Raw genomic sequence first — 14,173 nt, forward strand, 5'->3', positions numbered from 1 at the left:
TTGAGCACATAAAATTTTGTACATGTTTGAAGTTTTCCATAATAAAAACAAAGGCATGTGGGCTCCCACTTAACTCTAGCCCCAGTCCAAAAACAGTTCTGATAACATGGCCCTGCTCAATATTCACTTTCATGAAAGGATCACTGAAGATAAAGAAAGTATGGGGAGGAAAGTAGCTAGTACTGGCTATCAATCAAAATAGTACTGGGGTCTTAAAGGCTTATATTCAAACAAGCAGCCTTCTAAGTGAGGAGTCAACTAAGTCTACATAGAAGAAGCACACCAGCTGTGTGATCCAAAGATGACAATTACAAAAATAAAATATGGCAAAGGGAATAGTATCAGAGTTAAAATTGTGAAAACCCAGTTGGTAGAAGGCTATGGAGGACAGTGGGAGCCCCAAACCATCTGCAGAGTGTCCAGTCAGATTAGGCTGCTGGCAGACCCCCTCTGGCCACAGGCATGTGTCTCAAACAGCCTTACAACCAGGCAGAGACCACTGTAAATGTGATTATGTTGGATCCAACTCCGTATTTGGCCAGTAGAGACCCAATCTGACTTTGTTCTAAGTACAAGTATCTCTTACTTGTTCCATGATAAAAATTTATTCCCTGACTCTTTAAATATTGATGGTTGTCTTTTCTTTCTTACTCATTATTTATATTTTTATATTTATATCGTTATTATTTTACCCTTACCAGTTTATTTCACTTTTGCTTTTTGTTTCTGTGGGGTTTCCCAGTTTGTGAAGCACAGAAGGGGTGGATGCAGAGAGATAATTACTGATGCAAGAGTTTATAGGGGATGCAGGGGTGGGAGGGGGGCGATAGGGAGGGTGAGGGGATTTCGGGAGTAAACAATTACAGTGGATGGGTGTGGGGAGAAGGAGGGTAACATTAGAACTGATTGTGATTACACAACTAATTTTAAGGCGATTTAACCTTGGAATGTTCAAAAATTGATTGTGGTGATGAGTGTACAATTCTCTTGATAAGACAAATGATGATAATGTGGATTAGGTGCCAATAAAAATATTTTTAAAGAATTAAAAATAAAAACAAAGGCAGGGAAGATAGGGGGAAAGTACTGACATTTAAAAGTAAACTTACCACTTTAGAATTCTCTTTGTAGCGAAAAGCCAGCTGGTAAGCTGCAAATACCAAAGGTGGCAGTGTGAAGCGAATCCGTTGATTTCCACCAGCTCCAAAATGTTTTCGTGCTGTGTTCAAAATCTGCCCATTAAAAAAAGAAAAAATGTTTTCCATGCTATGATTAATCATTTACAAAATTAAATGAAATGCTCTAATCTTCACTATTGCATTGGATGAATCTGCTGCACACACACAAAAAGGTGTTGAACAGCAAGGCAGTTACTTTAAGGACTAAGGTGCACCTGACTTCACGGCATGGTTATTTTCAATCATGTGAAAGTTGGACACTGGACAAGGACAACTGAAGAAGAATCGATACGTTTGAATTATGGTGCTGGCAAAGACTATGGACAGTATCGGCCAACCTGAAAAACAGCTATCCGTTTGGAAAAGGTAGGGGGCCAGAACGCTTAGCAGCAAGGAGAGCCCTTCCAGACTTCACTTTATCCAAAAGGATAGATAATGACGCCCACCTGACAGTTCTCTATGACTGAAGACACAAAAAGATCTAACAGTGTCCAAGTGAAAAATAAGTCTGAGTACTTGGAGTGGTTATTTGGTTCCTAACGCAGTCAGTGAATACTGGGTGTTCATGCAGGGTTGTTGGGATGGCAAAATACAAACACACTGAAGTGTTACCAGCACCTGGCACAAGGCATGTATGCAGGAAATCTTGGTTATTATTATGATCCAAAACCCACAGGTGTAGTTCTACACTGTCCGACAGGGTCGCCATGAGTCAGAAATGAATCAATGGCAGTGAATTTGATTCTTTTTAAAAAATATATTTTTTCACTAATAAATCATTTTATTGGTGCTCTTACAGCTCTTAGAACAATCCATATATCAATTGTATCAAACACATTTGTACTTATGTTGCCATCATCATTTTTAAAACATTTTCTTTCTTCTTTGACCCCTTGGTATTAGCTCCTCTTTTTTCCCTCCCTCCCCCAGCCACCCACCTTCATGGACCCCTGATAAATTATAAATTATTTTCATATCTTACACCATCCACTGCCTCCTTTTGCCCATGTTTCTGTTATACCCCTGAGTTTGATTTTCATTATGATATAAATATGAATATTGTTAGCATATCATCCCTTCTAATTAAAAAGAAAATCCTAAACTTAAAACCATTTAAATCACAGGAAATGCCAATAAATCTAGAGACTTCATAAACCTAAATGCCTGCTTGTCTCAAAAAAAAACCCCAAAATTGTAAGAAAATCACAGAGTTCATGAAAAGTACAGAGAAGACAAAAGTACTGCTAAAATCACAGAACCCTTTACTAGCAAAATCTCCAAAATGTAAAGCTACTATTTCTCTCACTATAGAAATGATCCCTGAAAGTATAGTCTTTAAAGCTACTATTTCTCAATCTGTCCTCTATTGATGTCTAGTAGACAATTCTGAAGGAATCCTTCCATTTCTCTAACCCTTGCCCAGAGATTGTACAGTCTACATCAAATGGCAGCTTTATTAACCTTGTGGGATTCAAACTCATGTTGCTTTGAAATGTCCTTGGAGTTTGGGGAACAAAAAAGTCTGAAAGGTTAAGATCAGGGTTATAGGGCGGATGAGTAAGATTTCTCAATGACATTCTCAGAATACAGCCCTAACTACCCTTAAAAAATAAGCAAGTGTTATGTGTGATGAAAAAATTTGCTTAGCAAAACCTTCCTGGACTTCTTCCCACCACGTAGTTTTCAATTTTCTTAACATTTCTTTTTGGTAGGCCCATTTTGCCTTATGTCCTTAGACAAAAATCTATGAAGGTTACTTCTTAAGAGTTCCCCACACAAAGTCACAACGGCCTTCTGAGCTGACCTCTCTGTCCTGAATGTCACTGGTCCAGGAGATCCCCTCAGAAGACACTCTTTTTATTGAATATATTTTGAAGGCACCCCAACAAGACCAAGACATTGCATGACTGAAAGAACTTATGTACAGCCATCCACTCATCACAGATACATGTTTGTTTGGAATAAACTCAAGTACATATGAACTGGAACTCTAGTAGCAATACTTTTTCACTTGCTCTTTATGTGTGACATATTCAGGTTTTATGAATTCTTGGTAAATTCTTCTAATCCAGGTAAAGAGATGAGACCTCAGAATGCATTCTCTCTCAGGGAAGTCAGATGTAATGAAGCAAGGTCTCTCTGCACATGGGCGTACTGGCCACAAGTGGAAGGTATTTTCAAACTACTGCACTTGTTGCACAATAGAAAAAGAAAATACACGACTATCTAGTTAATATGAAAATGTGTATAAACATATATGCGTGCGTGTACAAAAAGAGGAATCGGTTAAAAAGAGCTGAACAATCAGCAAGTCACTATGTACGGGTCATACAGAGTACATGACATCACAGCGCTCAGAATGGCCGTCATGAAGCCAACAGAAAGACTATCACCCACGAGAGAGGTCACCTCTAACTTTACCACACAGATAATGCAGGACTGCATGTGGGGACTGTTACAAAGAAAGGCAGATCGCAGCCTCAAAGCAAAGTGCTCATGACAGCGGCTTCAGATAGCCAACAGTGGTCAAACCGGGGACCAGAACAATAATTAAGCAGTCACCCACTTTACCCTTCATTGAAGTCAACTATCTAGAATCAGCACTAGGAGGCCTACTCGATCTCACAATGGGCGGTGGTGTTTCCTGCTGCTGTGCATAGGGCTCACAGGAGTTGCAACCGACTCCATGGCACTGAACAACAACGCTAAAGGAAGGAAAACCTCATCCAATTAGTCTTTGTCAGGAAAAAAAGGTTAAGAAAAAGGCAATTTGAATTTTAGTCTTTTGAATACATTTTCAATGTGGCAAGCATATATTTGAAAACTTCACAAACAGAATTCAATTAAATATACGTGCCTTTGATAAAGTTTATTATGCTATATCACCAATAGTTCTAATATAAAGTTCAGGAAAAAATGAATATGGGCCAAATATGAGTCACTCCACTACAGGGAGACACATTTTTCTGGAAGACCCATTAGTTTTCAAAAACCACTGAAGCAGGAGTCCTCAAACCACGGCCCGCGGGCCACATGCAGCCCGCCAAGGACATTTACCCGGCCCGCCGGGTGTGTTTGCCCCATTTGGTTTTTTACTTCAAAAAAAGCTATGTGCAGTGTGCATAGGAATTTGTTCATGGTTTATTTTTAAACTATAGTCCGGCCCTCCAACGGTCTGAGGGGCAGTGAACTGGCCCCGTTTAAACAGCTTGAGGACCCCTGCTCTAAAGCACTGACTTCTCAATTATTTACAATTACATATTTCTAAAGACTGAAAACCCATGGATACCACTTGAGCAATCTTTTATTTGGTTAGAATTATTTTAAAGCCTTCCAAGACCACAAGTTGCACTAGATCACTTACCACACTTCTTTGGGAACCTTCACTAGTAGCTGATGAACGGTTATATATTAAGAGTTAATTCATACCAAGTACTGTTGGTCGGGGTCCTCAGAACGCAGAAGATGAATGAATCGGCCTACAAGGCTCTGCTCATCAGCAAAGTCTTCTGGATCAGGATCTTCCACAGGTTGATCTGGTTGGTCTTGAATCAATGTGGATACTAAATTCATGATCGAATCCACCTGTAACATAGGACATAAGTCCCTGGAGTTAACCCATCAGCGTATGAAGCCACTGTCAAACGTATTTTTCCCTGCATAAACTTACAAAATAGTAACAACAGATATCAACACATACATCCAGACAAAATTTTAGGAAAAAAACACCAAATGTTATTCTTTTCCTAGTGGAATTATAAATACTGTATTAATGGTTTTTGATAGATCTATAATTTCCTAATTTATATAATAAATTAGCTACTTTTATTATTTTTTTAAGTATTAAACTACCCTACTCTCTCATCTCCTTTTCTGATCACAGAAAATAGTTACTACAGTGTCAATTTACCTATACAAATATGTTGTTATCATCTTACCTGGTCTTGAGAGACAATTTCTGTGTTATAATCCAAAACATTACTAACCACATAACAACTCATGCTCTTTCTGGATTCATAGTCAAAATACTCAAAAAGTGGGTGAAAATGTTTTAATTTCAAAACCGTTAAAATGTTGTTATAAGTGTCAACAGGAATCTTCAGAAGTCTGGTGAGCTCCTTTGAAACGGCACTACTGGTAGCAATACTACAAAAGAAAACAACAACCTTTTAGTGAAGGAAAAAAAAGCAGCATATGTTAAATAAAATGTTGAAAATGCTAATGTACATATGGAAGGAAATGGTTCCAGTGAATCCCACTATCCAAAAGTCCTCCAATGTCCATCTTCTCAAAAGTATAAAGACACCTCCCTACTGGGAGGAAACAAGTCAGTCAGGGTGCAGTACAGCAATGATGAAACATACAACTTTCCTCTAGTTCTTTAATGCTTCCTCCCACCCCCGCCCCATCATGATCCCACTTCTACCTTGGAAGTCTGGCTAGACCAGAGCATGTACACTGGTACAGATAAGAATTGGAAACACAGGGAATCCAGGACAGATAAACCCCTCAGGGCCATGAGAGTTGTAATACCAGGAAGGGAAGGGGAAGGTGGGGGAGAAAGGGGGAACCGATCACAATGATCTACATATAACCCCCTCCGTAGGGGAACTGACAACAGAAAAGTGGGTGAAGGGAGAAAGACAGTGTAAGGCATGACAAAATAATAATAATTTATAAATTATCAAGGGTTTGTGAGGGAGGGGGGCAGGGAGGGAGGGGAAAAATGAGCTGATACCAAGGGTTCAAGTAGAAAGAAAATGTTTTGAGAGTGATGATTGCAACAAATGTACAAATATGCTTGACACAATGGATGGATGTGTGGATTGTGATAAGAGTCGTACGAGCCCCCAATGATTAAAAAAAAAAAAAAAACCTGCCTAACCAGTAATATGTTACTGATACAAAATGAGATCAGTTTCCAATTGAATAATAAGTCTAAGTATTTGAAGTGGTTGTTTGATTCCTAACACAGCCAGTAAGTACTGTATGTTCATGATGAAAACAAAAATTAAAAAAACACAGCAAAATCAGCAATTCAACAAAACAAAACAAATAAACGATTTTCTTCTGTCTGAGAGGATAGTTATTAAAAAGGAGCAGGATTTAAGGCAGTGCTATTAGAAGCAGTCTGCATGGTGATGTTAGATAGTAACATCCAAATATTAGAATACTTCAGAAGTTTAGATTTTGAATTCTTTATTTTGTCTAATTTTACTTTAACAATCACTTGATGAGAGAAGATAATAGATACGCATCAATTAAAGTTTTCTCTCACACTTATCCAAAATCTGGACTCTTTTTAAGCTCCCCCAAATGGGAGTGGCCCAATCAAAAAAATAGGTGAAAGAAGCAATTTTCATGAAACAGCTGGGAGACAAAAATGAGAAAGATGGTGTGAAGTAAAATGATCAGTAATGCAAACCGAAGGCCTGGCTTAGTCAGTGGGTGTGTAGAGACTGTTAGAAGGCTACTTATGAAAAAGGTAGCAGCATCCAAATTTCTCACAGTGGCCACAAGAGGATGTTCCAAGAAGGTGATAGAATATTATATTTTCAATGATGGAACAAAAGCCAGAGCTTTCTATGCCTTAAATACATATATACGTCTATTCAAAATTGAATCTCTTAAAGGCAATCATTTCTTATGGCAGCGTTTTCAACCTGTAGATTGCGACCCCTTGGGGGATCCAACGATCCTTTTACAGGGGTCAAGGGTTGCCTCATTCATAACAGCAGCAAAATTACAGTTATGAAGTAGTAGTAAAAATAATTTATGGTTGGGGAGGTTACCACGACATGAGTGACTGTGTTAAAGGGTCAAGCATTAGGAAGGTTGAGAATCACTGTGTTATGGAAAATGTTCAACACAAACTTATTCATACATCGAATCATGCCTGAACTGGAAACTCCAGTTTGTGAAGCCTGCCAATGGTCTCTGAATGGTACTACTTCATCAATACACACAACCAACTAATAGCACTAAGCACGATAATCTACCAAATTCTTGGCGGCAAATGTTAACTTTTCAAAAAACAACTGAGAAAGAAAAATGCAACTGCTACAATAACATGCTCAAAAAAAATTTAACGTTGACTTACTGTTCAAGATTGAGCTTATTAAAGATCTCCACTGTTGTTTCCAGAACTTTATCAACATAGTCCACACGATCAGGGTAACACTTCATAGCAAGATTTATGAGAGAGACTTGTAAAGACACCACATCCTCTGAAGGCATGTCTTGTCTAGACTGCAATGTTTAGAAAACCGTAACAGTTATTTTAAACATGATAGAAGCATCTGCGAGCAGAGCAAGACTTCTGTTTAGAAGACCATACAAACCTGTATGACTGTAGCCACTTGCTGTGAAAATATATCAAAAAGTTTAATATCTGCTGGGATCCCAGGCCCATCTTCACGGTGAGCAAATAAAGCTAACCTGAAAAATAAAATAATCTTGATTCTAATAGATACAAGCAAGTGAGCTAGTAGGATCATGGATGACATTTTATAAATAATGCTTTTCTGTATTTTTTTTACCATGAACACTTTGCCTAGAACATTAAAAAAAGTTTTGAAAAAGGACATCAAATACAGCATGATCATTTATTTCCTCAGCTCATTTTTAGAACTTAAAACAGCTTTGCCAATGATGCCTTATTTCACCTACATTACAGAAACATGTAAACAGGGGAATCAGCTCCAGGAGAGGAATGTCATGCTTTGTGAAGTGGGGGGTCAGCTGGACTGACACGGGGGCTACAACGATGGCTCAAACATCACATTTGTGCGAATGGCACAGGACCCAGCAGTGTTTTGTTCTGTTGTGCATGGGAGTCACTATAAGGAAGAACTGACTCACTAGTCCCTAACAACAACAAATAGAATTTTAAAGACTATTTTTTTCCAACTAAGCCTAATTAAGATCGAGCACTGCAACCTTCAGTATAAGTTACAACTCAATCTTCACAACTGAACCAACAGGTAACACCATGAAAAACAGAGAAAAGACGGAAGTTGTCAAGGACTTTATGCTGCTTAGATCCACAATCAATGTTCATGGAAGAAGCAGTCAAAGATGAAAAGAGGAGGGTTGGGGAGGGGGCGTGTTGCAAGGAGCTGATATCAAGGGCTCAAGTAGAAAGAAAATGTTTTGAAAATGATGATGACAACATATGTACAAATGCACTTCACACAATGTATGTATGGATTGTGATATGAGAATTAAGAGCCCCCAGTAAATGATTTTTAAAAAAGCAAAAGACATGTTGTATTGGGTAAAACTGCTGCACAAGACCTCTTCAGAGTACTGAAAAGCAAGGCTGCTACTCTGAGGACTAAGGCGGGCCTGAACTTTTCAGTTGCTTCAGATAAAAGTGAAATTTGGACATTGCATAAGGAGGACTAAAGGATCGATGCATCTGAATTCTGGTGCTGGTGAAGACTACTGAAAGTACCATGGACCGCCAGAAGGACAAACAGTTGTGTGTCTTAGAAGAAGCACAGTCGAGTGCGCCTTAGAGGCAAGAATGGTGAGACTTCATCTTACACACTTTGGACATACTGTCAAGAGACCAGTCCACCCCTGAAAAGAATTTGTTCCAAAGGACGACATTGACTCTGCAGCTCTGGGAGATGGACATATTTGATCAGAGCACACGGGAGCAGATGAAGGGGCAGGAGGAGAGAGTGGAGCACAGCCTGGCCCACCAGGCCGTGATGATGATGTTCCTGAGTAGAGCAGACAGTCCAGAGAGAACAACATGGCTGGCCCCACTATGAGACATGACGCCCCTCAGTGACTAAGGGCGATACAGGGGACAGCACCGGAGACACAGAGTGGGAATTGCACCGGACCTGATCCCACCACACCGAGGCAAATCACTGGGGGAGTGCAGCGGAACAGCAAGGGAATGGAGTGGCAAGGTCCCCAGGGAATGCTGAAAGTGGACTTTGGGGCCAGGGCGTGGTGCCCCAACAGACTGGACTGGAAAACGCTCCTAAGGGCCAGCAAACGATCCCTGAACTAACTACAAGCTTTTCTCTTGTGAACTGTTTTATTCTGTTCTTTGTCAGTGGTTTGTTTTTGTTGTTTTGTTGTCTGGTTGAATACTGTTGCTTTGTTTTCCTCTGTCTAGTTTTCGTGCATGTTAGTGACTCCACAGGTCTGTCTGAATAGGACAGGCTGGATGAACTATCTGGAGGAAAAACAATGGGACCGACAGTTCTGGGGGGACTTGGGGTGGGGGGGTAGGGGGGGTAAGGAAGTGGTGTTAACAAACCCAGGGACAAGGGAAAAACATGGGACCCCAAATGGTAGAGAAGGGGGAGTAGCAGGCCTGGTGGGAAACAATCAAGGATAAGGTTGCTTAGAGAAGAGGTATACTCTAGCCCAGGTGGCGATGAAGCAAGGTAGTAGGGCAGGAGGAAAGTCAAGGGAGATGGAGGAAAGAGCTAGGAGTCAAAGGGCATTCATGGAGGTCTAGACAAAGACATGTACATGCAAATATATATAGGAGGATGGGGAAATAGATCTATGTGTCTATATTTATAGGTCAAGTATTAAGGTGGCGGAAGGACCTTGGGCCTCTACTCAAACACTCCCTCAATGCATGAATACCTTCTTTTATTAAATTGGAACTCTATGATGCTCACTCTCCCGACACAACAGCTGGAGCCAAAGTGGGTGAACAAGTAAATGTGGTGAAGAAAGCTGATGGTGCCCGGCTATCAAAAGAGATAGTGACTGGGGTCTTAAAGGCTTGAAGATAAACAAGCGGCCATCTAGCTCAGAAGCAACAAAGTCCACATGGAAGAACACACCAGCCTGTGTGATCGAGTGGTCCCAAAGGGATCAGTTACCAGGCATCAAAGAACAAAAAATCATATCATTGACTGCACACCTCCATGATAGGATCGCTGAAGACAAATGGGTGCATAAGCAAATGTGGTGAAGAAAGCTGATGGTGCCCGGCTATCAAAAGAGATAGTGTCTGGGGTCTTAAAGGCTTGAAGGTGAACAAGCGGCCATCTAGCTCAGAAGCAAATAAGCCCACATGGAAGAAGCACACCGGCCAGTGCGATCACGAGGTGCCCAAGGGACCAGGTATAAGGCATCATGCAAAAAAAAAAAAAAGATATAAGTGTGTGTATGCATGTGTATATATGTGTATATGTATATATGTATGTATATATATGTATATATATATATATCATATTAAATGAAGGGGGAAGTGCAGAGTGGAGACCCAAGGCCCAAGTGTCGACCAATGGAGATCCCCTCATAGAGGGGTTTAGGAGAGGAGATGGGTTAATTAGGGTGTGAGGTAGTATCGATGAAGAACACAGCTTTCCCCCGGATCCTGGATGCTTCCTCCCCCCAACTACCATGATCCGAATTCTACCTTGCAGGGCTGGATAGGACAGAGGCTGTACACTGGTGCATATGAGGGTTGGAGGTACAGGGAATCCAGAGTGAATGATACCTTCAGGACCAAGGGTGTGAGGGACGATGCTGGGAGAGTGGAGGGTGAGTGGGTTGGAAAGGGGGAACTGAGTACAAGGATCCACATGTGACCTCTTCCCTGGGAGAGGGACAGCAGAGAAGGGGGGAAGGGAGACTCCGGACAGGGCAAGATATGACAAAACAACGATGTATAAATTACCAAGGGCATATGAGGGAGGGGGGAATGGGGAGGGAGGGGGGGAAAAAAAAAGAGGACCTGATGCAAGGGGCTTAAGTGGAGAGCAAATGCCTTGAGAATGATTGGGGCAGGGAATGTATGGATGTGCTTTATACAATTGATGTATGTATATGTATGGATTGTGGTAAGAGTTGTATGAGTCCCTAATAAAATGTAAAAGAAGAAAAGAGAAAAAAATGATTAGGGCAAAGACTGTACAGATGTGCTTTATACAATTGATGTATGTATATGCATGAACTGTGAAAAGAATTGTATGAGCCCCAATAAATTGTTAAAATTTAAAAAAAAAAAAAAAAAGAGACCAGTCCATAGAAGACATCGTATTTGGTAGAGGGACATTGAAAAAGAGGAAGGCCCTCAACGTGACGGACTGACACAGTGGCTTCAACCATGGGCTCAAGCATAGGAACGATATTGAGGACGGCGCAGGATCGGACAAGGCTTCCTTCTGCTGTGTACAAGTAGCTTTGAGTCAGGACTGGTTCCATGGCATCTAATGACAGTAAGTACACGTGACATGTACAGAGAGAAAACCTTAAAGATGAACATGGAGGGCATATACAGAACAGAATTCCAAATTCTCACGGACTCCAGACTTTCTGCAGTCGTGGGGGTTGGAGGAAGCCATAAACTACTGCCCTGATGAGACAATCTTTAAACCTTAAATCAAAATTATCCCACGACATTTTCTTAAAACTATACAGTAGTTTAGCTTAACTAATAAACCGGTCTGACCTGAGTATCACACTCTTCTAAGAACTATCTCTAAGGACCAAAGTACCAACAGCAAGTTGAACGATTTGACAGAAATGTAAGAGGGCAGAGTTTTACTATGCTATTAGTTTATGGTAATAGGGAAACACAACTCAGAAAAGATGAAAATGGTCACACAGCTTGAAGAGTGAAAGCAATGACAATGAATTAAACATGTAGAAATGGTTGGTGTGTGTTTTGTTGTGTACAGTCTCAGCAACAAGAGATGAAGTGAAAGATGCATTTAGCAGTCTTGATTACAAGGTAAAAACTATAATTTTACTGAAATGTTTTTCAAAACATGAGACTATGTTAAGACTGCATTTTTGTTCTTGTCAAGTTTTAATCACAAGTAGTTCTAAATGTAATAAAGCTATTTCTATATGCCACATCTTAAATTATTAAGAATATTCATACCATTCCTAATAGTAAAGCAACGATCACGGTTTGTTTCGCAATTCCATCTCCATTTTGTTATGAACAGAGAACCACTCTTGACATGGGTGGCTAAGAGACATTCATTACATTTATACACACAGGAAAATCCATTTAGTAGCTTCTTTTCAGAGTAGGCCGAGTCAGCATTGAACTCTGGCTGCCTGGGACTGAGCTGACAATTTGAAGAATTCTGTTTTATAAATCCCCAGACTTTGAAACTATTAACTTAGACATTTAAAACATAATAAAAATCAGGTGGTCTGGCACTTTGGGCTGCTAACCACAAAGTCAGCAATTTGAAACCACCACAGCTCCACAGGAGACAGAATAGGCTGTCTACTATCTATCAAACATATTTGATATCTAAAATATCTTGTTTAAGAAAATGTTCTCATCTCAGGGGACATCTAGGTCAACTGGCAAAACAATGCAAAATATTCTATATAGCCACTTTACAGAGCAGGGTAGAACTGCTCCTATGGGTTTCTGAGTTTGAAACTTGTTATGAGAATAGAAAACCTTGTTTTCTCCTGCAGAGCACTTGGTGGTTTCACACTGTTCATCTTGAAGTTAATAGTCTAATGCATAACAATTACACCTCTTTATAGGGTCATTATGAGTCTGAATTAACTCAATGGCAGTGAGTGTAATTTTCTGTTTGGAGTCTGGTAAGTAGCATCTGGGGGTCTTAAAAGCTTGGGAGTGGCCATTTAATTAACTACCGGTCTCTTCCTGCCTGAAGCAAAGAAAAATAAAAACTCAAGGAAGTAAATTAGTCCATCCTCTAAATTAAGCCTAGAAGAACTACATGATACCCAACTACTACTACCAACCACTCTGACCAAGACAATAAAGCACCCAGTTAGAATGAGTTAAAAGGTAAACAAAAGAAAAAACTCAAAGCCGAAAAAGACTAGTCTTACTAGGAGAAAAACTAGAATTACCCCAAGACTACTGCCCTCAGAAAACTTTCTAAATTGAATCTGAAAACATTCCCAGAGGCTGTCTTCCAAACACTACATGGGATTATAAAACAAGTATCAGTGAAAGTGCTTCTCAGCACATCCACACAGATAAACCAGAGGCTTGGAAAGTCAGACAGCTGGAAACATCAAACCCAGAAGGAAATAGGAAGAGTGCTAACACATAATGAGTTTATAACCAATGTCACAGACCTTTCACCTTAAGCACAGAAATAAAAAAAAAAAAGGATTTAATAAAAAGAAAATGTTTTCATTACGGAGTGACTAATTTACCATTCAATATCTATGGCTATTTAATGAAAAGAATCCGTTTTCAGTTTATACGAGAAAAGAATTGTCATTATGTTAAAAAACAAATTGTTCTTCAATGATGTTTGGATTTGTAAGAATTAAACATTAAGTCTGTACAACATCTTTCTTTTTTTTTAACGTCTTTCAGTATCACTTTAAACCCACACATTGAGAATGCCTTTTCTAAATGCTTCCTGTACAATCAAAAGCTAACCCTATCACATCCTAGCTAAGCAAGCACCTATGAGAAATTCCTATCTACTGAATTACAGTCTAAGCACATTAAAGTCATTGATACACTAAAAATGTAACAGAAACAAATAACCCAATAAGTTACTTTAAATTTATTATTCCCAAGTTAAAGCACTACATCCTTCAGTGTTGGAAGCTCTTACCTATCAATTAAAGCAATAATTATGTTTTTCACGTTTACATTTTGGTGTAACTCAGCACAAGCTCGAAGAAAAGGATTCAAAGTCTGAAGGTGAAATTCATCAGGGAAAACCTGAAATCAAATAATAATTGGTTGATTCAAGCAAAAGTACTTCATATAATGTACTGAACTCACAGTATTTAAAATTCTTAGGAAAGAAATCACTTTAAATATTATACAACTGTAGTTGAGCCTCATTATTCAGATTCTATATTTGAAAACTCATTTGTTTGCTAAAATTAATTGGTACTCCCAAAACTAACACTCTTGGCACTTTTGTGGTCATTTGTAGATACCCATAGGGCTGTAAAAAACTTGAGTCCTACATGTTCCCAGCTGAGGGCAAAGGGATACTTAGACCTTCTGTTTCTGCCCTCCTACTGTAAACAAGTGT

The 14,173-nt window shown here is 39.6% G+C and overlaps 1 protein-coding gene across 1 annotated transcript in view; it reads right to left on the reverse strand.

Moving 5' to 3' along the window:
• Window positions 1-14,173, reverse strand: part of VPS35 (VPS35 retromer complex component) — a 45,239-nt gene that overhangs the window by 6,797 nt on the left and 24,269 nt on the right. Inside the window, exons 8-13 of the mRNA XM_075536190.1 lie at window positions 13,742-13,851; window positions 7,520-7,616; window positions 7,279-7,427; window positions 5,117-5,324; window positions 4,608-4,763; window positions 1,110-1,232 (exon numbers count right to left, since the gene is read on the reverse strand). Coding sequence (XP_075392305.1) covers window positions 1,110-1,232; window positions 4,608-4,763; window positions 5,117-5,324; window positions 7,279-7,427; window positions 7,520-7,616; window positions 13,742-13,851 — 843 coding nt within the window. The remainder of the gene's footprint in view (window positions 1-1,109; window positions 1,233-4,607; window positions 4,764-5,116; window positions 5,325-7,278; window positions 7,428-7,519; window positions 7,617-13,741; window positions 13,852-14,173) is intronic.

Source organism: Tenrec ecaudatus, chromosome 18 (genome assembly GCF_050624435.1).
Source record: "Tenrec ecaudatus isolate mTenEca1 chromosome 18, mTenEca1.hap1, whole genome shotgun sequence".
Lineage (NCBI taxonomy): Eukaryota > Metazoa > Chordata > Mammalia > Afrosoricida > Tenrecidae > Tenrec > Tenrec ecaudatus.